This window comes from Centropristis striata, chromosome 4, assembly GCF_030273125.1.
Source record: "Centropristis striata isolate RG_2023a ecotype Rhode Island chromosome 4, C.striata_1.0, whole genome shotgun sequence".
Lineage (NCBI taxonomy): Eukaryota > Metazoa > Chordata > Actinopteri > Perciformes > Serranidae > Centropristis > Centropristis striata.
This window is the reverse complement of record NC_081520.1, coordinates 28469269-28493508: the sequence shown is the minus strand read 5'-3', so window position 1 is coordinate 28493508 and position 24240 is coordinate 28469269. Positions and strand designations below refer to the sequence as shown.

The following is a 24240-nucleotide window of genomic DNA, read 5'->3' as shown; positions in this document are numbered from 1 at the left end:
TTCCAGTCAGCCCTTCACATGATCCACAATTATATTAATTATTTATTTTATATACCATTATTTACGTGACATTATTATATTTATTTATTTAATATTTATTTAAAATCAATAATCAATCAATAATAATAATGATGATGATAATACTACTACTAACAATAATAATGATAACCATAATGATACTAATAATAACGATGATGATAATAATAATAATATAACAATAATAATAATAATAACGATAAAAAATAATACAAAATAATAATCACGGTCAATAATTTGTGTTTTTATTGAGACATTTTTACTGTCTGGATCTCATATAAACACTTTATTACTGAATTATCAAAGTTATTAGTTATTACTGAGTTATTAGTTATTACAGGAGCTCAGTCACTTTGACAACATAAACAAAATTAATGTGCATGAACCAAAAACATAAATAATTAAACGTCAGTGGAGTGAAGCTTACCTGTCCGCCGCTAGGTGTCGCTGCTGCTCGCTGTCTCTGAAACCGGGGGGCACTAGGACCCAGCAGCCTCTCATGTTGCATTCAGGTTCTCCTCGTAAACTTCAGTATTATGATGAACAGAATTAACTTTAATTCAAACTAATCAAACTATAAATATTTAATAATAAGATAATAAATAATGAAATATGTTTTAAACAAATATAATTTCATCATAATGGTTCCACTGTTGGTTGTAATAATTAATTAAAATCATACAATCAAAATGAGAAATCTTAACAAGTACAGAATAGAATATTAATAAATGATCTCCAGCTATTTATTCAGAAACATATTTAGCGGTTATTGATTTTATACAAACAAATTCAACTCATAACAGATCTGTTGTATGTGATCGAACGGGAGGGGAATATAATAATAAACTCAACTCTCAACTCAAATAAAATAATCTAATCTAATAAAATGTGATATTAAATAATATAATATAAAATAATAATAATAATAATATAACATAATACAAAATAACACATGACAATAAATAAAATGATACAATAACAGGAGAACCTGCAGAACACAGAACTACCGTGAGATGAACCAGTCTCTGAAATCCTGACAGGCTGAACGCAGCAGCATCTCTGGGTCCCACCCTGCCCCCCTTCCTGTCAGTCTGCACCATGGTCTGCACGCGCTCCGCCGGTCACCGGGATCTCCTGTCTGCAGCCGTTAATTTATTTATTGTCTAAAATATATATTTTTTGTACAGATTATTTATTATTATTATTATTATTATTATTAGTAGTAGTAGTAGTAGTAGTAGAAGTGGTAGTAGTAGTAGGATTTGTCTCTTCAGTTAAATCTGAATATTTTGAACCTTTGATCCGGTCTGAGGTGTTGGACCTGTCCGGGTCCTGGTCCGGTCCGGTCCGGTCCTGATGGCGGCTCACCGGGCGGGGCGGCGGGTCAAACAACTGAGCGCTCCTCGGTCACCGCGGGGGCCCGGCGGCGGGCGGCGCCAGGCTCGAGTCACTGTTCAGTACAACCGGAGCGAGCTGCAGCGGAGACTGGACCTGGAGCGCTGGGTCGACTCCGGCCTGGACCGGCTCTACCGGGACCGGGTCAGTACATACAGGACTACAAATACTACTGCAAGACTACACATACTACTGCAGGACTTCCAGTACTAATGCAGGACTACAAGTACCAACAGTGTGTGTGTGTGTGTGTGTGTGTGTGTGTGTGTGTGTGTGTGTCTGTCTGTCTGTCTGTCTGTCTGTCTGCAGGAGGACCAGATGCCGGAGGAGGTGAACATTGATGAATTGTTGGACCTGAAGACGAACGAGGAGAGGACACAGAGACTACAGGTCAACATCAACTGTCTCTCTGTCCTTAGTGTCTCTGTCTGCCCTTAGTGTCTCTGTCTGACTGTCTCTCTGTCTGTCCTGTGTCTCTGTTCGTCTTCAGTGTGTCACGTGTCCCTCTCTGTCTCTGCAGGTCCTGTTTCAGTCTTGTGACAGCAGCCCAGAGGTGAGACACCCAGAATCATCAGACTTGTCCTCAGAGAGACAGACAGGAGGAGAGACAGACAGACAGATAGTGAGACAGAGAGACAGACAGACAGACAGTGAGACAGACAGACAGAGAGACCAACAGACAGACCGACAGGCTGTAATGTATCTCTCTCTTCAGGTCTTCATCTGTGAGCTGCTGCTGAAGTTGGACGGTCTGCAGAGACAGGAGGACCTGCACCCCGTCCCCCGAAACAGCTGACATCCTGCAGAGACAACAAACGCTCCCAGGACCGTTCTTATTATTATTGGAATGATAATAAAATATTATTGGTATTATGATCATTACAAAGTGAAGTGAGTTTCTGTTGTTTCTGCATGAAATGTTTTCAGTGTTTTTGTGTCTCAGGTTTGTTTACAGTTTAACATCAGCTGATCATTCACATGACGACAGCAAGACAGGTACTAGAGCAATATTTATATAAACCGTAGATATAAAGTCTGGATTATATAAAGTGAACAACAAAACAAATACGTAAAATTAATTTATTTGTTTAGCAGAATAATAACTTTAGTAATCACTGATCTGTACTTAATAAATAACAATCACATAAATATTATCATTACTAACAAAATCAGTTCAGAAACGCTTAAATAATATTCATTAATAAATAAATCAACACATTTTATCTCAAAGAAAAAAAATAGATTAAATTAAAAATTAATAAAATATTAAACATTAATAAATACAACTTAAATGGTAGTTAAAATAATAAAATAAAATAAAACAACAATTAATGTTTGTAATCAATAATCCTTCAGTTATTTTTATATAAAGTGCATCAGTGGTTGTAAAAATATAACTGGCCATAATAAAAGCCTTTTACATGTGAAGAGTTTCTGTGACAGCCGGAGGTCAGAGGTCACACAGAGATTGGACTGACCTGTAAAACACACACAGACACACACAGTGTTATTACAGCTGACAGACAGGTCTCTGGTCCAGGTGTGATCAGGTACCTTGTTGCTGCAGCAGCTCTGACCCAGGATCAGCCCCAGCAGAGAGTTCAGCACGTTGGCGCTGCAGATGACCACCTGCAGACCACTGGCTCCGCCCATCACGGCAAACAGAACCACGTTCCACTGGACCACGCCGTCAGGCTCCACACACACCGAGGACCACTGAGACCTGTTGTACAGGTAGCCTGCATGACTACACACACAGACACACACACACAAAGCAGAGGGTTACTGTGTGTGTGTGTGTGTCCGTGTGTGTGTGTGTGTGTGTGTGTCCATGTGTTTGTCTCACCTGTCTGGGACTGGCTGCAGTGGGACCCCCCAGGTGGGTCCAGATGTGGAGTTGTAGAGACAGAGAGGACCCTGACAGAGACCAGTCACACTGACCAGACAGCAGCAGCCCGCAGCCAGAACACACACACACGAGTACAGCACCTGGCACAACATCTAGACACAGAGAGACACACCTGGATCACCTGATAAAATCTGGATTACCTGACAACACCTGGATCACCTGACAAAACACCTGGATCCCCTGACAACACCTGAATCACCTGACAAAACACCTGGATAACCTGACAACACCTGGATCACCTGACAACACCTGGATCATGTGACACAACACAAGCATCACCTGACAACACCTGGATCATGTGACACAACACAAGCATCACCTGACAACACCTGGATCACCTGACACAACATCTGGATCACCTAATTGATGTCATTGCACTGTGTGACCACTGAGAGCTTTAACACTTTAACGGCTCGTTCACCTGTCTGACTCACCTGTCGTCTGAAGGCACAGCAGCCTGGTGTCCTGCTACTCTGCAGGAAGGCTCTCGCTGCGATGAGAACCTGACATCAGACACAAACGTTCATGTTGTGACATTTTATTTTGTTTCTCTGGGAATCAAGGTTTTAGTTCCAGTTTCTCATCAAACATTTAAAACTTTTCACCAGCAGTCCGGAGCCCCAGAGGCCCGTGGCCCAGGTCGCCTCTCTGGTCACATGGCCCTCCATCAGGTAGTGGATCTTCAGTTCAGGAAGCAGGAGCAGGATGTTGGACAGCATGCAAGTGATCGCCATGGCAACCAGAGAGACGGAGACACACTGCAGACACCTCGACACACACATCTGTCACCAAACAGGGGCTTTTATTTTGGTAGTCACACATCTGTCACCAAACAGAGGCTTTTATTTTGGTAGTCACACATCTGTCACCAAACAGATGCTTTTGTTTTGGTAGTCAAACATCTGTCACCAAACAGAGGCTTTTATTTTGGTATTCATACATCTGTAACCAAACAGATCCTTTTATGTTAGTACCGTATTCACACATCTGTCACCAAACAGATGCTTGCTTTTTGGTTATCAGGGTCAGAACCAACAACTTCATCAGCTGTTAAAGAATTCATAAAAAAACAATTTGTTAAAATGATGACAATTAAACCTTCATCCCCCCGGAACCAGAACTCTAATTTTCAATCTTACACCCGATATATATGTTTTTTGTGTGTCTGTATTTTTCTGTGGCCGTGTCAGTAAAAGAGGAGACTCGTGGGTTATCAGCATAAAGTGGGCATTTCAGTAAAGAGGAGACTTGTGGGTTGTCAGCATAAATTGGGCATGTCAGTAAAGAGTAGACTCATGGGTTATCATGGCAATTCAAGAGCCCTCTTTTCACTCGTCCGCAACACCACTCAACCTCCGGACTCACTACCACCACAGATGTACCCTACAGCCTCCTGCAACACTATTCTATCCTCTTTCACTGCTAAAATCAACAACATCCACCGTTGCTGGTGGATGTTGTGCTCCCAGTGCCTCTCATAGTTCATCTCCGCTATTTCCATCTGTGCCCCCCTCCCACACTCTCTCAGCATTTACCCTGCCCCCAGTTTCTGGAATTACTGATATCATCAAGAAATCAAAGTCATCAACCTGCCAGTTAGACCCTCTTCCAACTGCTCTTGTCAAAGCCACAATTCCCTCTCTGGCCCCCCTCATCACACACATAATCCACTCCTCTCACTACTGGAATTGTCCCATCACCCCTCAAAACAGCTGCTGTCACCACAATACTAAAGAAACCTGGTGCAGATCCCAATGACCCTAACAACCTCCGTCCCATCTCCAATCTGCCATTTCTGTCAAAGATTCTGGAAAAAACTGTTGCCACTCAACTCCATTCCCACCTTTCCCGCAATGACATTTTTGAACAATTCCAGCCTGGCTTCCAACCTCTCCATAGCACTGAAACTGCACTACTCAAAATCACCAACGACCTCCTCCTCGCAGCTGATTCTGGTCTCCTCTCCATCCTCATCCTGCTTAATCTGAGTGCGGCATTCGACACCATCTCACACACCATCCTCCTTGACAGACTCCTCTCCATAGGCATCACGCACACCCCCCTCAACTGGGTCAAATCCTACCTCTCTGGCCGCACACACTTTATCCAACTTAAATCATTCACATCACAACCACTCCCAGTCACCACAGGGGTGCCCCAAGGCTCTGTCCTGGGACCCCTCTTATTCATCATCGACCTACTCCCCCTTGGTTACATTTTCCGGAAACATCACATCAACTTCCACTGCTACGCGGATGACACCCAGCTCCACATTTCCAATGAACCCAGAGTCCACCTTTCCTCCCTCCTTCCTCACTGACTGCCTCCTCGAAATACAGTCCTGGTTTTCATCCAACTTCCTGAAACTGAACAGTAACAAAACAGAAATTCTACTCATTGGCACAAAAACCACCCTAGAATCCCTAAAATCTCCCAGTTTCACAATATCCATAGACATCTCTCCATACCCCAAGGTAAAGAGTCTGGGTGTCATCCAGGGGCGAGTCTAGGGTCAGAGCTTTAGGGGTGCTGAGCACCCATTGAGCCCCGCTGCCACCACCCACCCTCAATCAACAGTCATTAGAATTGATTAGATTGAACAATATTGTCACTGAACAAAGTAACAGCTACTTGGACAACAAAATGCAAAATATAGGCCATCTTTCTCTCTTTCCCTTGGCACTGACAATCATACACAAATATATTGTAGCAGACCATTTCCTACATTTTTAGTTATTTTGTGTCTTTGTTTGGTCATTTTGTGTCCTTTTTAGTTATTTTGTGTCTTTTTTGTTCATTTTGTGTCTTTTTTTAGTAATTTTGTGTCTTTTTTCTGTCATTTTGTGTCTTTTTTAAGTAATTTAGGTATTTTTCTGTCATTTTGTGTGATTTTTAAGTAATTTAGTTTTTTTTCTGTCATTTTGTGTCTTTTTTGTAATTTTGTCTTTTTTTGGTCATTTTGTGTCCTTTTTAGTTATTTTGCGTCTTTTTTTGGTCATTTTGTCTCTTTTTTTAGTTATTTTGTGTCTTTTTTTGGTCATTTTGTGTCCTTTTTAGTTATTTTGTGTCTTTTTTGGTAATTTTGTGTCTTTTTTAGTAAGTTTGTGTCTTTTTTAAGTAATTTAGTTTTTTTTCTGTCATTTTGTGTCTTTTTTGTAATTTTGTCTTTTTTTGGTCATTTTGTGTCCTTTTTAGTTATTTTGTGTCTTTTTTTGGTAATTTTGTGTCTTTTTTTAGTTATTTTTTGGTCATTTTGTGTCCTTTTTAGTTATTTTGTGTCTTTTTTGGTCATTTTGTGTCTTTTTTAGTTATTTTGTGTCTTTTTTGGTCATTTTGTGTCTTTTTTAGTAAGTTTGTGTCTTTTTTTAAGTAATTTAGTTTTTTTTCTGTCATTTTGTGTGATTTTTTTAGTTATTTTGTGTCTTTTTTCTGTCATTTTGTGTCTTTTTTTTAAGTAATTTAGTTTTTTTTCTGTCATTTTGTGTCTTTTTTTGGTAATTTTGATACTGCCTCCAGCGGCCCCCAGGTAATTTGAGTTTCAGACCCCTGCTCTAAAGTAACAATAAACTTTAACAACAGAGACACAAGTACACACTTCACAGGTACGCAGTTAATTGGTCGTACTGTTCCTTTTGTTTAAAAAAGGGGCCGCTCCAGTTTGACTGTAGCTGTGCTAATGTAGCCGAAGCTAACCGGGCTAACTGGAAAACGGTGCCTGGACTCCAGTACTCGGCGATATGGTATTGGAATCGGAACAACTCCAGGTAAACTCCATCAGTCACATAACCCGCTCAGCTTACCTCCATCTCTGCAACATCAACCACCTCCGCCCCTCTCTTACACCCCACACAGCTGCCATCCTGGTCCACAGTCTCGTCCCCTCCCATCTTGACTACTGCAACTCTCTCCTGTTGGACTTCCGCAAAAAACTCTTCACAAACTACAACTGGTACAGAACTCAGCAACCCGCATCATCACAAGGACCCCATCCAGTCACCACATCACACCAATCCTCCAGCAGCTCCACTGGCTCCCAATCACACACCGCATCCAATACAAGACTCTACTGCTCACCTTCAAGGCCATTCACAACCTTGCCCCTCCATACCTCTCTGACCTCCTCCACATTGCCACACCCGCCCGCCCACTCAGATCATCTTCCTCCACCCACCTCTCCGTCCCCCCTGCCCGCCTGGTTACAATGGGGAGCAGAGCTTTCAGTCGCTCTGCTCCCTTGCTCTGGAATTCCCTTCCCCCTTCCCTTCGCAACATCACATCTCTCAATCAGTTCAAATCACATCTCAAGACATACCTGTTCAGACCCGCTCACTCCATCTGATCCTCCGCACAAACTCCCCTCCTTAATTGTAATGTATTCGTAAATGTTCTATGATGTTTGATTGTATGATGTTCTGCATTGTTTTATCCATGCTGTAAGGCGACCTTGAGTGCCTTGAAAGGCGCCCTATCAAATAAAATGAATTATTATTATTATTATCAACATAAAGTGGGCATGTCAGTAAAGAGTAGACTCGTGGGTTATCAACATAAAGTGGGCATGTCAGTAAAGAGAAGACTCATGATATCAACATAAAGTGGCCATGTCAGTAAAGAGGAGACTCGTGGGTTATCAACATAAAGTGGGCATGTCAGTAAAGAGGAGACTTGTGATATCAACATATAGTGGGCATGTCAGTAAAGAGGAGACTCGTGGGTTATCAGCATAAAGTGGGCATGTCAGTAAAGAGGAGACTCGTAGGTTATCAGCATAAAGTGACAGAGACAGTTTCAGTTAACATGTAAATCAGGGTGACCTGCACTCTCGACCAGTCTTCACGTTGAAAGTTATTTCAAATCGATTGACAGACATTGATGATCATGGATCAATAGACGCAATCATCGTCAGCATCACAATGAACGTAAGCTATACTTAAATACAGAGTAGATTATTTTGAAAAGCTGCGTGAACCCTAAGACTTTTATTACTGAGACTGTAAGCTAATTAAACATTTTTGCACCATAATAATCATGAGATCATGTTTGTCTGATATGAATACATTTGTTTCTGTCTCATATAACAACAATAACAATGATCCACATGTTAATAAAATTTAAAAAAAAGCTCAAAGGACTCACCCTGAAGATCTGCTGCTGATCCAGTTCAAACTGAGACTGAGGAACTAACATTTATAACTGACACACACACACACACACACACAGAGCCCTATATGGAAACAGGAAGTTTTGTAACTTTACCTTTGAAAGAACATAAAGCATCATTAAATTACTGTATTAAACTATTATAGACATCGTAACATCAGGTAAAGAATTGAAATACTTCATAACTTTCTTTAGTGTATAATTCTTCTCGTAGCTGCAATTTATAAATTAAACATGCAATTTATATTATAAATTATATATATATATATATAATTTTATTTAAAATGCATTATAACTATTATAATCAGTTATAATTATTATACAATGGTGACCTGACAGAAACAAATGATGAGAATACCATGTTGATGATGAGTCAGAGGTTTGGTGTTTCAGGTCGTGACTCTGAGTCTCTTCGTCTATTTCAGCCGACTCGTGACGCACTGTGGGGGAACTGACGACTCATTGTTTCTGACCTACAGTGATATTTAAGTATCTCAGATCATCAATATTAAATAACTCAAACACAATTAACCAGGTGATCCAAGATGACTTCAGTTTGTCTCACAACACAAGGGACTGCTCTGGCTCCATTCCTGTTGACACTGTACACAGCGGACTTGAAGTACAACTCTGAGTCCTGCCACATCCAGAAGTACTCAGACGACACTGCTATTGTGGTGTGTATCAGGAATGGACAGAAATCTGAATCTGGGGATTTGATAAAAGCCTTCAGTGACTGGAGTCACAAGAACTATCTCCTACTGAACACCTCAAAGACTAAGGAAATGATCATAGATTTCCACAGGTTCAAGCCCCCCCTTCTGCCAGTGAATACCTGTGGGGTGGACATCGAGGTGGTGCCAAGTTATAAATATCTAGGTGTATACCTCGATTTTAAGTTGGACTGCTCCCTAAACACAGATGCTCTCTACAAAAAGGGGCAGAGCCGCCTCTTTTTCTTAAGGAAGCTTTTTTTTTTTATCAGTCTGTGGTGGTGGTAGTGTGTTGTTTTATGCTGCAGTCTGCTGGGGAGGCATCATCAGACACAGAGAGACAGACTGGTCTAAAGAGCTGGTTCTGTGGTTGGAGCCAGGTTGGACACACTGGAGGAGGTGGTGGAGAGATGCACTGTCAAGATGTTTGAGGCCATCCTGAAATACCTGTTTTAAAATAGGCTGTCTCATTCTAACAGAGCTAACAGACTAACTGAACTTACCCTCAGGGATAAAAAAGTAGTTTTGATTGATTTGATTTTGATTTGATCCACGTGGACGCCTCTGATCCACGAGGACGCCTGGTCATCAGGGTCACATGACCACAGAATGAGTGATGATGAAACTTCCTCAAAGTGTCAAACAGTCTCGTGACTCTCTTCAGTCAGAAACAAACATGATGTTCCAGTCTCTGTAACAGGAAGTGATGTCACCACTTGGTTAGGACGAGGAGACACTTCTTCTGTGGTGTTAATTGGAGTGGAACCCTGCTGATGAACACAGACAGGAAGTCTGGGACTTTTGTCTGAAAAGTGTTTGAGATTAATAAAAATGAGCAATTATCAGCATTATGACCATTAAATGCTGCTTAAAAAGTGAATTTAGCATAAAACACAGAGTAAATATAACAGAGCACACAGTTAACACTGCACAGCCATAAGGGAAAGCACTAGCTAGGGCTAGGGTCAATATTAACACACAAACACAATCAATGTATCAAATCATATTGTCTGACTTAATATAAATGCATAGAGAGAGATATTACAGTCAAGGTTTGACCTTTGATAGTGACCTGCGTCACTCACAGAGAACAGAGACAGACCACAGAGAAGCAGAAATAAAGCATAAAACCATTTACACACTCAATTTTCATCTCACACACCTATTTTCATCCCTATATTGAGTGAAGACATGCTCTTTAAATTTGACTTTGAAGTGTTTAATTCTTCAGACATCCCATTCCAAATTTTACTCCACTGAATGAGATGCAGAACCTTTTTCTATGATATATATGTTCAGATAAATTACTTTGCCATACATGCTGAGTCACAGATTGTATTGGACGCATTGCCCCGTGTTATGAACCAGACTGAGAAGCTTCTACAACATTTAAAAGAAATGTTGCGCTCAGACACTTGGAGTTAACTCAGTTCGCACACAGTTTTAAATACAATCTTGACAGAGTCATCAATTATTAAAACAAACCTCCCACAATACCCAACAGACAATTCTCAGAGTAGACACACAAGACGTGTAATCTTTAAATTCACTCTATGAGAACAGACCCAGCCCATACATTTCAACCCTTCATTAATCACTCTGATTGATTATTATATAAACACCCATGTTATTAAAACTTCTTGATTAGAACAGTCTTTATTAAAACATTTTGATTGGAACAATATTGATTGGAGAAATACAGTGAGACACTTTGCCTCCTGATTTTTGGCCGGATTTTCTAAAAAGAAAATCCCCCTTTAAAATCAACACAGAGAACCGTATTCTCTGTCTTCAGGCTGGATTAAAATCACGTAATCCACCTTTTCTTCAATTTATACAGCGGACTCCAAACGTCGGATCCCTGTTTTCGGCGAGACACGTCGGCCCCCCTTTACATCAAAAGGCCTTACAGCGGGACCGTTATCCCCTGTCTTCGAGCTGGACAGTCGTATGCCCCCTCTTTCTTCTATTTTTATTTTATTCTATTTTAATTTTTAATTAAAATAAAATGTTTTATTTGTTTTATTTATTTTTTTATTATTTTTATTATTTTTTATAAGTCAATAAATCTTCTTGACGTATTGTATTTCTAACTATGACATCTGTTTTCTATTGACAACAACTCAATTTTGCAATTAGGCCAATTTGCACAGATTTTATTAAAAAGGTTTGTGCTCACCTTCCTTGATAAGGGTACCCTGCTGTTGTCAACAAAGTCTGGATGTCAGTGGTATCAGCAAGAATTCAGGCTGTTATCATTTTTCCAAAGAGAATTACAGGTTAAATTTCAGATCAAGCATATATAAAAAATTAATTTTAATACTCACGTCCTCCAGCTTCCACTCCCCATCACGTCGGGGTCACCATTTGTTAGAAAAATTGCATGCGGAAACCTTGAAAATTGATAATCTGTCACCGACAGAAAAAATCTGTCACCAACAGAAAAAACCTCACCATTTTTCTGCGCATTCTTTGATGGGGAAATGAAGAGCTGGAGACGTCCAAGTTTCTCAGTTTAACAAAAGTTTTATTACAATACGTCAAAAAATGTGCACTTTACAGAGATCTCCGGGTTCAAAATTAACTCATGTCCCTGAATACAGACGTGTTTCAGTTCGTGAAGTCTGAACCACGACTCTGTCCCTGGAACCCATTAAAATAACCTTACAATTGTTTACAAAACATGCTGGCCGATTTCCTCCAGGAAGTCCCGCCTTCCCCCTCCGCTGATTTGCCAGTCTTCTTTCATACCGTCACACATCAGGCCACCTGGGCAATACAATCACTGCTGCCCATAACAAAGCCTTGTGGCCTGCTAACAAACTTGTTAGCACAAACATTTTTCCTTGTTATGACTTACAGAGATTCTCACACGGGATTTTCATTCGGCCTTCTGTGGTCTCCCCTCTCCAGACACACATACACACACACACACACACACACACACACTCACAAACGCACATACACACACAGCAAAAACTATGTATCAATATATCTGGATGTCATTCTTTGTGATTTATAGAATCTTAATCAGTTTAAGCAAATGGAATATATGTAATTAAAGTAATCATAGTTTTCTACATCAATATTAACACACAAACACAATCAATGTATCAAATCATATTGTCTGACTTAATATAAATGCATAGAGAGAGATATTACAGTCAAGGTTTGACCTTTGATAGTGACCTGCGTCACTCACAGAGAACAGAGACAGACCACAGAGAAGCAGAAATAAAGCATAAAACCATTTACCAATATAGAAAATAATCAATTATTTTAACAACATCTCTCTTTGATAAACGATCCGATTCGCATCTAGATACACAGGCTAAGATACGATTAAAAAAAATATTAAAAGTTTTAAAGTTGATTTATCTTCTCACTCACCATGTAGTTAAAATCAGTTTTATTTTGTGTAGGGGTCACAGGTAACCCACATATTTCATTTGGATTTATGGACTGAATGCATTGAGAATTGTGGCAGCACTTTCTTGATTCCATGCTTCAAGATGGAGGTCTTTCTTTGTCCCCCTCCTAACAAAGACAAACGACCTCCACCCCCACCATGGCCACAGCCATCTGTATATACCTAAAGACACCTCATTGGCTGGTTCTTCCAGGAAGTACAACTCCCAGGTAGAGACACAAAAGTCTCCTGCAGCCATCCCTTCACTCTCTTCTCCTCAACTCCCTCAGAGGGACAGCACGGCTGCTGTCCTGGTCTGATTTTCCAGGAGGTAGATCAGACAATTTCCCTCTCTCTCCAGCTCTAAGGGAAGGCCCCAAACCAAGCTTGGGCCCACCACCACACTTTATGTCCTGTCTGTGATCTATACTAGATATAATCACAGAGACCCTCTTCAAGCTTTTGGAGCCAACAACAGCGAATGACTCTGAGCACACCCAAACCCAACCAGGAGCTGATTCTTCTTCAAAAGGTTTTCTGCTTCCCCCTTTCAACTCTGGACTCTGTGGTACAGTACTCTGGGCAGTTAGTACAAGCAAGAACAAGTTTGTTAAACTTAAATCAATGGTGTTGATGAGTTGTGTGTTTGTTAAGTATGTTTGTTGTGATATTTTGTGTAGCCAGATCATTTGAAGTTGTATGATTAATCTTGCTCTACAGGCTTTAAGTTGTACGTGTAAATTAACTATAACTCACTTGATTTGCTCACACACTAAAACCACATAAAATATACTTTAATTTGGCTTCCTACAACACATAGACTTTCAAGGCCGCATGGTCTATTGTCCTTAAAGAACAAAAAGGCTTCCTCCATTTTGATTTACTTAAATGACCGCCCTTGGTTGGCCATGTTGTTACACATAATCTTTCACCCACATTTCCACTGTAAATAGTCTTTTAGATTAGTTATTGTGTGTTTTGCTTGTTTTACTTTGTTTTAGAATAAATATCTTTTTGGATTAATAAACTTCTCTTTAATGTTGCACATGAATGAGTGATTTGCTAAACCTCTGCTATGAAAAGAACTCAAATTCCTTCAACCATTACTAAATATTAATAAGGTAATTTGATTATAATCATATTCATAATTAATAATCAATGTTTCAAATTGATAATTTGTTAACTTTATGAGACTGATTTACTATGATTTGCTATCTTTCCTCTTTCTAAGTAAAGAGGTGGTGCCCCGACAGTAACTTTAATTTATTTAAAGTATGAATATTAATTAAGTCAATTTCTGATAGCAAAATTGATCTAAATAAGCAGACACCCATTACATCCAGGGTGCCCCCTGCTGGAGGCAATTTGTATCTGCAACCAGATACCCCTACATGTGTCTGAACAACACAAAGACCACAAACATCTTTCTACATTTATAATAATGTAAAGAAAAATCGTTCTAGAAGCTTTTTTTCCTTTCATGGTCTGTTATTTCCCCCATTCAGATTTATTATGGATACTATTAAAGTAAATTAAAAAAAACAGTAGTCTGTCAGCAAGAAACACTTTTACATAATTTGTCATTTCCATTCAGTCCCACGTGAGGCCGATCATTGCTGAGTGTAAGTTTGATCTGAGTGACGTCATTTACATTTTCCCTTAATCATCAAACCTAATAAAACATTGGCCGGTGTTCAGCGGACACAATCATATTCTGGGATATTAAATAATGAATTTATCACCAGGATCGTCTATATACACTAATAATAATAAATAAATAATATAAAGGCATTCCCGTGCCCCTGAGCAGGACACAGTTAACAGTATAAATACACAATGCAGGTTGTTATTCATGTGCAGCTTTCTGTTAAACAGAAAGAACACTTATTATTATTAGTGCATGTCGACAGCTATTAAAGTGACTGACAGCTGATTATTATCATTATTATATTTATTATTAGTGCATGTCTACAGCTGTTAAAATGACTGACAGCTGATCCATCTGTGATCCGCTGCCACCATCATTAGAAACAGACATCGATTCACGTGACACTTCGGAGGAAAGGATGTCTCATGTCTCTTAAAACATCTCCTCTCTCCTTGCTTAGCTTCCCTGCGTCTCTCCATCATCCCCGGTGGGCGGGACTAAGATGTAAGTGAACAGCGCAGTGAGGGAAGCGGGGATGCAAAATGAGAGAATGGAGAGACCCATGGAGTTTTGACAGAAACGTTTTGCGAGCAGCTTCAGCTCTCGCATTGTTTTAGAGACGCTGACACAAACTGTAAGTGTGTGAAGCCGCCAACCGATTCAAAGCTGTAGCCAATCCATGACTCTACAGCCGATCCATGACTCAACAGCCAATCCATGACTCTACAACTGATCCATGACTCTACAACCGAACAATGATCAACCGATCCATAACTCTTCAACTGATCCATGACTCTATAACCGATCCATGACTCTACAACCGATCCATGACTCTACCAACGATTCATCTAGGAGTTCATGGCTGACTCGTATCGATTGAGGAGGCTACTACCGACACATCTCTCACTTGTTAAACCGAATATCCGGTCGAATCGATTTATCGCTCACAACCCTAGTGTAACACAGACACATCCATAGAGACACATCCCAGGTCATAAACGCAGGAGGAGGCAGGAACTGACCAACACTAGATACGAGACAGAGGACTGGGCAGTTAGTTTGTTTCCTTCAACAGAGCATGTTCCTGAAGCTGGAGCACCAAGATACTAACGACGTAGCCTGGGTCATCAAGGAGGGCCGAGTCTAAACCAGGTGCTCATCCAACAGTTTAGACCAATCAGATCAGTCTCACAGTCACATAATAAACTGTGTGTAAAAGTCAGATAGTGATCCTTTCTCTGATGGTGGCTACAGCAGACTGTCTGTCAGACTGATTTCTGATCAGATTAAGGTCCATGAAGGTGTTAACGCTTTCATTTTTAAGGATTTTACTCTCCTCTCTTCTGTTCTGCTAAACAAAAGCTTGACAGGAAACGCTGCAGTTCCTCACTCCGACCACTGGAGGGAGATCTAACAATAAAAACTGAAAACAACAATGAAAAACAAGAACTTTATTGAGGAGTGAAAGGGTTAAAGGCCACGTCAGCTGACCTCTGACCGGTACTCTGAGAAAACAAAACCGTTCAAACAAACTTTCACTTTTCAGAGAATAGCAGTTTCATCAAAAAGAAAAAAAAACATTTCAAACAAATGTTTAATTCAAACTTAACGTCTGAAGAGCAGCAGAGTCCTTCTACAGTCAGCATGTCCCCCAGGGACACGTCCCCACCCAGGCCTGAAGGCCCCCCACAGTAAGAGGACAGGGGGACAGAGAGACAGGGGGACAGAGAGGGTTCAACTACTCAGGCTGGAAAAAATCTCTGTCAGAGTCGTCTGTTTACTGCCTCTACTAGAGGAGGACGAGGTCTTTGTCGAGGAGGATGAGGAGGAGGAGGAGGAGAAGGGGGATGAGGAGGTCTTTGTCGAGGAGGATGAGGACGAAGAGGAGGAGGAGGAGGAGGATGAGGTCCTTGCTGTGGAGGCTCTGCTGCTGCTCCCCTTGGTGGCCTGGCGGAGGAGGTACGGGTCTGAGGATCCTTTGCTCCTGTCGGTAGCTCTCCGTCGCTCCTCCTGGTCCAGCTCCTTCTGCAGGAGCAGAGCCAGCCGCCGATCCTCCTCCTCCTGCTGCCGTCTGCTCAGCAGCTCCTCCTCCCACTCTACCAGCCGCGCCTCCCCAGGGGAGGAAACCACCACCTCCTCGTCCTCCGGGGCGTCCAGCTCTGAGATCTTCCTCTTGGCTGCAGCAGGTGGTCCGTCTGCAGGAGTCCTGGCGGGGGGAGGCTGCTCCTGCTGCTCCTCCTGCTGCTCCTCCTGAGAGAGGAAGATGTTCTCCTGCAACAGGAAGTCAAACAGCTGTTTAGTTTCAACTCTACAAGATCAAAATGTTTGAGTTCTCACAGACTGGTGGAGCAGAGAGACAGTTAGATAGAAATATTCAATCTGTTAACTCACTAAAACATCAGCATGAAGACAAAATAAAGTGATTGATCCGTTACAGGACAACATGTCTCCTCTGAGCAGTAATAACAGTGTTAGAGGACAATATGTCTCCTCTGTGTTGTCTTCTCACCTTATTGGACAGAAAGACTGAAGAGCTGCTGTGAGATGGACGAGGACACAAGAACCTGAAACAGAAAGACATTGTCAACTAACCCCAACATCTTCATCATTGTCCTCACTGAGGGACAGGGACATGGGGACACGGGAAAGGGAGACGGGCACCTACCTCTCCATCTGTCCTCCGCTGACCTCTTTCTTCTTCTTCTTCTTGGCTGGAGTGACATCAGCAAGACCAGCGTTCTCTTGAGAGACAGGAGCAGAATTCTGCAGGACAAGAGGAGGACAATAGGACATCAAGAGGACAAGAGGAGGACAATAGGACATTAAGAGGAGGACAAGAGACAGGGGGACAGACAGAGAGAGAGCTAGGGGACAGACAGACAGACAGTGGGACAGAGAGAGAGCTAGGGGGACAGACAGGTGAACAGAGAGAATTTATTTGTCTCTCATTAACAATAAATGTCTCTGAGGACGGACCAGCTGGTTGCTGAGGAGGAGGGCCAGTCTCTCGTCCTCCTGCCGTCTCCTGGTGTCCTCCTGCAGCAGCGTCTCCTCCTCCTTCAGCATCCTCCTGATCAGCTCCTCACTGGCTCTGCTCTGCTCCTCCGCCAGCTGCCGCCGCTCCTCCCTCAGCTGGAGACACAACAACAAAGTTACATCATCACACACTCACTAATCAATAATAATAATAATAATTATAATAATAATATCATTCTTACTTTGGTTATCTGGGCCTCATACTCCTGCTTTAGCTCTCCAGGCTCACTCACTCTAGGAGAACACACTGCACACACAGACACACACACAGAGTTGTATTAGTTAAATAAAACTTAGTGACGTCACTTTAACCTGTACAGGTGAGTCACCTTATTAATTATTCAGTGATTATTAACAGCAGTTTACCATAAAGTCTTATAAGGTGTGTGTGTGTGTGTGTGTGTGTGTGTGTGTGTGCGTTTGCTAGTGTACCCTGCTCGTCCTCAGCGGTGGCGTCCTGCCCGTTGAGGCGGCGCTGACACTGCAGAGGGAAGCGGGTCTGGATCTGGTCCCAGAGCTGCTGGTCCACCAGAGAGTTGTTCCTGCTGTTGAGCCGCGCCCAACTAGACACTCGCTTCCTGCACAGCGGGCAGCAGAGCGCCGCCTTGTCCACCGTCTCCAGGAAGCACTCCTAGCAACCACAATGAGAGTCAACAAGTAGGACGCTCTGAAGGGGTGTGTGTGTGTGTGTGTGTGTGTGTGTACTACCTTGCAGAAGGTGTGTGTGCAGGGCAGAGTCACTGGCTCCATGAAGATCTCCAGACACACCGGACAGCGACAGTCAGCCAGAGAAAGCTCCGCCCCTCCTGAGTCTGACACGGGCGCCATCGTCTTCTTCTGTGGTAGGTCACAGCTCTGCAGGGGGAGGAGTCGGAGGACAGGTCACACTGAGGAACAAACTGATATCAGGAACTCTGATTCACTTTGAATCAAGAGGAAATGTCTCTGAAGACAGAGAGAAATAGAGTCAGCTACCCACAACAACTCAGCCTGTCTGTGTGTGTGTGTGTGTGTGTGTGTGTGTGTGTGTCCTTCCTGCAGTGACTGACCCACCCAGGAACCTGCAGCTGACTTGTGATAATGGTGAGGACGGGACGGTGCAAGTTTCCTGGAGCCCTCCTGATAAAGGACACGGCCTCATCAGAGAGTACATCGTGAGTCCTCTTCATCTGCATTCAAATTAATCAGTCTACAGCATTATGGTTTAGATAGAAAGCTACATGGTCTCATTGTTTGATAATGATTCCTCATTATAGCTGACAATGATGTATCACACACAGCTGTTTCTTTCACACTCATAGACGTGTTGCACCAAGCACCATTGTTATACTGTGGATTTTTTCTTCTTCCCCTTCCGGACACAATTTCGTCCCGCTACTAGTACTAGGACAAATTATATATCAAAACGTGCGGTTTGATCGGGATCGGTGTGCTATTACTTTTCTCTACGGAATATGAATTTTTCGCGACATAAGAAAAACTGCCCAAAATTTTGCATTGAAGTGAATGGGACGGCCAAAAGAAAAATGAGCAGAAAAGAACAATAATTGGAGATTTTCAAACGTCTACTCTTTTAAACAGTAGACACAAGTCTTGTGTATTGGTGTATTAATCCACGTTTCGATATGTCATTTCGTTTTTCATCAATCCCTATTTAATGACCATGATCATTTTTGGAGAAATTCTGAGATTATAATGTGTATTGCATGGAATGTTCGTGTCACAGTGTGTGACATCATCGTTAGAGTGCAGGGGGAGAGAAAAAATTGTCTTCTCACTCACAATCTTCTGGTAAAGCTGTCAGAGTTATGGTTTGGGCGTAGGGCACACAGATGCGCCACCAACACGCACCAACAGCCCCATTGACTCCCATATTAAAAACGCAGGACGATTTCTGTAGAAAAGCATATTTAAGTTTTTCAGATCGCTCTTACAAAGCTATTTCTTCATTTTTCTTCACAAAAAACGTATGTAGCTGTTCAGGAAGAACTCGGGATGCTCAAAGTGAAGTCGGATCAATGATAGGTATTATGGTTTTGCCAAAAATGCTTTCTGTTCGAGGCCAGAAATTCCAGTCTGTCTAACTCTGGCTGCTGTCACTGTGCCAAACATTCTACAGTGGCAGTTAATTCTGTTGATTGGTCTGCTCTGATTAGTCGACCCCAAAGCCTTTCATCCTCTGATATATCTCTCACAGAAAGAGAGAACCACCGGGGGCGCCCCGGTGGCACACCTGGTAGAGCGCGTACCATAGAGGCATTGTCCTCGTGAGCGGGTGGCCCGGGTTGGAATCCGACTCGGAGCCTTTTCCCGCATGTCTTCCCCTTTCACTCTGTGACACTCAATACAGCCTTGAAAATGGCCAAAAAAATATCTTTAAAGGAACACTCCACCGTTTTTTCATATTAAAACATGTTATTCGGTCAAGTAAGACGAGTTGATACAGACCTCTTGCGTCTCAATGTGTGCACTCAATCGCCCTGGCGCGCGGCGCCACTTGGCTAGCACTTAGCTTAGCCCAGTTCATTCATTAGGATCCAAACAGATGGACAGTTAGAAGCGACCAAACTCCTCCACGTTTTCCCTATTTAAATACAGCTACACGAGTAGTTAAACGACCAAGTATGGCGACACAAAATAAAACGTGGCGCTTTTCTAAGCGGATAAAAAGGATAACTATAATGTATGGCGGAATAGCACTTGGGAGCACTTCGACTCGGCGCAGTAATATCATCACTCCTGAAAAATCTTCTCCCCTCAGGAGTGATGATATTACTGCGCCACACACACACACACACACACACACACACACACACACACACACACACACATTTTGAGGTTGAAAGGGCATAGGTTGCTGTATAAATACTTGGAAAGGAATGCTTGTTGTAGGTGTGCTCCTTGTATATAACATGGTATCATAACATTACTAGTACATAAACTAGTTGTTTAAAATCTCTGAAGAATCTCATCATAGTGTACACACACCGGCAGTAGCCCCGTGGCCCTTTCAGAATTTCCCCAGAGGAAATTTTCTAGTTGTAAATTATTATTCATATTCATAAAGTATTATATAGATTGGTCTTTATTGTCATTGTATGAAAAACGACACTCTGTTGACCAATAATTATAAGCTACCATCAATAATCATCAGTTATCAATAATAATAATAATTTATTATCCATAATAATCATAAGTTACCATCAATAATCATAAGTTATCATCAATAATAAAAGTTATTATCAATAATAATCATAAGTTTCCATCAATAATCATAAGTTATTATCAGTAATCATGAGTCATCATCAATAACCATAAGTTATTATAAGTCATCATCAATTACCATAAGTTACTGTCAATAATCATAAGTCATTATCAATAATCATAAGTTATTATCAATAATCATAAGTTACCATCAATAATTATAATAAGTTACCACCATAATCATTAGCTATCATCAATAATCATAAATCATCATCAATAATCATAAGTAACCATCAATAATTATAAGTTACCACCATAATCATGAGCTATTATCAATAATCATAAGTTATTATCAATAATCATCAGTAACCATCAATAATCATGATTTATCATCAATAATCATTAGTTACCATGGATAATCATAACATATCATCATTAATCATCAATAAAAATAATTAGTTATCTTCAGCTCTGTGAAGCAGAACTTTTATTTTTTTAACAGGGAAATATAATAAAGTTATAAGTTATTATAATAATCGATCTATCGGTTCCAATCAGTGACAAGTTAAAGCTAACCAGCTAGGAAGGTTAGTAGCCGTTAGCTAACAGGACTGACTGTCAACGGGTAAACTATGATGTTAGTGTATGTGGTGTTGTTTATATTAGCTCCCAGGCTAACAGGGCTATCAGGCCTTAGAGTTTACAGCTAGCGGCTAACAGCTCCAGTTAGCCTGAGAACCTCACGGTACCGTTTCACCGAAAGGTTACTGGAGACTCACCGAGGGCTCACCGAGGGCTCTCCGGGGTTTACCGCCTGTTACTGGCTGTTTCCCGGTTGTTACCGGCCGTTTACCAGCTGGACTGTCTGGACCTTCCTCTGCTGTTACCGAACACCCGCCTGAATCAACTGCAAGGTGCGCCTGCGCACACTGTGCGGCCTTCCCAGACCGTCGTAAATTCCAGCTTAATTAAGTACAGAAATATATATACACACATACGTACACACGTATGTATGTATGTATGTATATATGATATATATATATATATATATATATATATATATATATATATATATACATACATACATACATACATACATACATACATACATACATACACACACACACACACAAGATAAGATACACACACACATATGTGTGTGTGTATCTTATCTTCTAGAAAGTGTGTATCTTATCTTCTAGAAAGTTAGTTCTTTGTTACTGTTCTTTGTTACTGTTAAAGTAGTCCTACCTCTCTCATTTGCACATTATTTAAATTGACTTATCTGTTTGATTTATTTTTATGTCCTTGAAAAACAACCTTAAATTCTTAACAGTCAATGCAAGGGGTCTAAGAGATAATCTTAAAAGACAAGCTACTTTTTTGTACTGTAAAAACAAAAGTCCACAATGCGTATTCCTACAAGAAACTCACTCACAGACTCACAGACTAACTCACAAAATTCTGGTCATCTCAATGGGGTGATAAAATTATTTTTTCACATGGCTCAACCAGATCTGCAGGAGATGCAATCCTATTTAATAACTGTCCTGGGAAAATCATAACAACTAAATCTGATAATGAGGGCCATCGGATTGTATGTGTGTTGGATTTAGATGATACTTTTTTGGGAATTTTGGGAAATATTTATGGTCACTGTAGCACAACATTAAATAAAAATCTTCTCTCAGATATCAAAGAAACAATATTAGAACTTCAAGAAAGACATACAGAAAATGTAATATTAGGTGGTGATTGGAACATGGTTTTGGATGAATGTAAGGACAGATGTCCCAGCAAATTCACAGATCTCCATCCTAACTTAGTATTATCTGATTTCTGTAACACTTTATGTCTTCATGATCCATGGAGGGAAAATAATCCAAATCATCAACAATTTTCCTGGTTCAAACCAGATGCCACATTCAAATCTAGATTAGATTACTGGTTAGTAGCAGACACAATGCTTAATCAAATATCAAACTGTGAAATATGCCCTGCTCCACTTACTGATCACTGCTGTGTTGACTTATCTATAATGCAGTCTAACAGGAGAAAAGGTTACTGGAAATGTAATGCCAGTCTGCTAAAACATGTTGAGTACAATATTGGCATCAATGACCTGATCCAAGAAATATTACAGGATGACTCCATACTTTTATACACTCAAAAATGGGAGTTTATAAAACAAAATATGCCAATACTCAGTCTCCTTCAGTAAACACATTAAAAGGATACATAGATTAGAGGAATAAAATATCATAAAGGAGATACAGTTGGTCAGTAACAAACAATTATTAACAGAGAACAACAAAAATAAACTTTCTTCATTACAATCTAAACTTGACAAAATATATGAAAGAAAAGCCAGAGGAGCGTTTATCAGGCCAAGGTGTAAGTGGATCAAAGAAGGGGAAAAAAACTATGCGTATTTCTGTGGACAGGGAAAAAAAACGACAGGAGAGGAATTCTATTAAAACTCTTACAATTAATGATGTAGACTGCACAGACCCGAAACTTATAGTAAGAGAAATAAGTATGTTCTATCAAAATTTATATCAACCATCCTTCTCCATAACAGATTGTGACTTCTTCCTGAATAATATGAAGGATTTTATTCAACAAATCGACACTGGCTTCAAAGAAGAATGTGAAAAGGTTCTTACTTTAGAAGAGTTAGATAAAGCTGTTATGTGTCTAAAATTAGATAAATCTCCTGGCACTGACGGTCTAACAGCTAACTTTTACAGACACTTCTGGAGTATACTCAGAAATGTTCTTTTTGAAGTCTTTAGAGAAACTACAACTAATTTTCCACTAACATTTACCATGAAACAAGGAATCATTACACTTATACCAAAACCAGGAAAAGATAGTAAATTAATAGATAATTATCAGCCAATTTCATTACTAAACTATGATTATAAATTACTAACATACATTTACACTAGCAGATTAAAAGGAGGCCTGGATCAAATAATTAGTCAAATACAAACAGGATTTGTAAAAGACAGATCTATACATAATAATATAAGACTTGTGCAAGACCTTTTAGATTATTGCCATCTGATAGAGGATGAAGGATTTATTCTATTCCTTGATTTCTACAAAGCATTTGGGTAAGCAATGGGATCCTTAGCTCAATGTATTTACCCTGCATACTCTATGCTCATATCTAAAAAATGTATTAAAACTATCAACCAATTGAACTTCAATTTTATTTGGAAAAACCAGGTACATTACATTAAAAAGTCAGAAATGGTCCAAGATTATGAAGATGGTGGTCTGAAAACTATTTATTTTGAGTGTTTAAATGCTATATTAAAATTAAAGTGGCTAAAATCTTTCCTGATTAACAAAAACTGTATTTGGCATTGTCGCCCCAGAGGTGTTTTTAAAAAAATGGGCGGTATAGAGTTTGTCCTCGAATGTGATTTTCAGGTTGAAAAATTGCCAACCAAACTGTCCTCATTCCACACACAGGTTTTATTATGTTGGAAACTCATGTTCACACACAATTTTTCTCCTCATCAAACCCCAATATGGAATAACAGATTGCACAACTGGATGGATAAAAAAAATCTGGTCCATAACACATCTAATTAAAGATCAGGGACATTGGCTCTCTTACACAGATTTTTGTTGTAAAATATGATTTAACCTGCACACAAGCCCAATTTAATAAAGTAATAAAAGCAACCCCTGAAGCAGTTAGAAGGCTAGTCCAAAA

The 24240-nt window shown here is 40.5% G+C and overlaps 3 protein-coding genes across 5 annotated transcripts; 1 reads left to right on the top strand and 2 right to left on the bottom strand.

The window, feature by feature from the left end:
• Positions 1 to 1244: 1244 nt before the first annotated feature.
• Positions 1245 to 2585, top strand: LOC131970269 (protein phosphatase 1 regulatory subunit 14A-like). Of its 2 annotated transcripts, none has more exons than XM_059331629.1 (4): positions 1245 to 1575; positions 1741 to 1821; positions 1922 to 1984; positions 2147 to 2585. In XM_059331629.1, the coding sequence occupies exons 1-4, from the start codon at positions 1393 to 1395 to the stop codon at positions 2225 to 2227; spliced, it is 408 nt and encodes a 135-aa protein (XP_059187612.1). In that variant the 5' UTR covers positions 1245 to 1392; the 3' UTR covers positions 2228 to 2585. The 2 variants fall into 2 exon arrangements, with proteins under 2 accessions (XP_059187612.1, XP_059187613.1); XM_059331630.1 differs by having other exon boundaries at positions 1357 to 1575; positions 1952 to 1984; positions 2147 to 2584.
• Positions 2586 to 2649: 64 nt separating this feature from the next.
• LOC131970268 (transmembrane 4 L6 family member 1) lies at positions 2650 to 4122 on the bottom strand. The gene is made up of 5 exons (XM_059331628.1): positions 3946 to 4122; positions 3775 to 3843; positions 3278 to 3432; positions 2986 to 3178; positions 2650 to 2909 (listed from the first exon to the last, which is right to left on the bottom strand). Exons 1-5 carry the CDS (start codon positions 4120 to 4122, stop codon positions 2889 to 2891), a joined length of 615 nt encoding a protein of 204 aa, XP_059187611.1. The 3' UTR covers positions 2650 to 2888.
• Positions 4123 to 15706: 11584 nt separating this feature from the next.
• Positions 15707 to 21411, bottom strand: rnf168 (ring finger protein 168). 2 transcript variants are annotated; one of them, XM_059331621.1, is made up of 8 exons: positions 21301 to 21411; positions 18015 to 18161; positions 17739 to 17937; positions 17489 to 17553; positions 17247 to 17402; positions 16936 to 17033; positions 16780 to 16834; positions 15707 to 16541 (listed from the first exon to the last, which is right to left on the bottom strand). In XM_059331621.1, exons 2-8 carry the CDS (start codon positions 18132 to 18134, stop codon positions 16005 to 16007), a joined length of 1230 nt encoding a protein of 409 aa, XP_059187604.1. In that variant the 5' UTR covers positions 18135 to 18161; positions 21301 to 21411; the 3' UTR covers positions 15707 to 16004. The 2 variants fall into 2 exon arrangements, with proteins under 2 accessions (XP_059187604.1, XP_059187603.1); XM_059331620.1 differs by having other exon boundaries at positions 21290 to 21403.
• Positions 21412 to 24240: the final 2829 nt, after the last annotated feature.

Coding starts and splice junctions, on each gene's coding strand:
- LOC131970269 (XM_059331629.1), top strand. CDS start 1,393: ATGGCGGCTCACCGGGCGGGGCGGCGGGTCAAACAACTGAGCGCTCCT. Junction 1,576..1,740: donor ACCGGCTCTACCGGGACCGG/GTCAGTACATAC, acceptor GTCTGTCTGCAG/GAGGACCAGATGCCGGAGGA. Junction 1,985..2,146: donor CTTGTGACAGCAGCCCAGAG/GTGAGACACCCA, acceptor CTCTCTCTTCAG/GTCTTCATCTGTGAGCTGCT.
- LOC131970268 (XM_059331628.1), bottom strand. CDS start 4,122: ATGTGTGTGTCGAGGTGTCTGCAGTGTGTCTCCGTCTCTCTGGTTGCC. Junction 3,433..3,774: donor GCTGTGCCTTCAGACGACAG/GTGAGTCAGACA, acceptor CTCTGTGTCTAG/ATGTTGTGCCAGGTGCTGTA. Junction 3,179..3,277: donor CTGCAGCCAGTCCCAGACAG/GTGAGACAAACA, acceptor CTGTGTGTGTAG/TCATGCAGGCTACCTGTACA.
- rnf168 (XM_059331621.1), bottom strand. CDS start 18,134: ATGGCGCCCGTGTCAGACTCAGGAGGGGCGGAGCTTTCTCTGGCTGAC. Junction 17,938..18,014: donor GCACACACACCTTCTGCAAG/GTAGTACACACA, acceptor TGTGGTTGCTAG/GAGTGCTTCCTGGAGACGGT. Junction 17,403..17,488: donor ATGAGGCCCAGATAACCAAA/GTAAGAATGATA, acceptor TTGTGTCTCCAG/CTGAGGGAGGAGCGGCGGCA.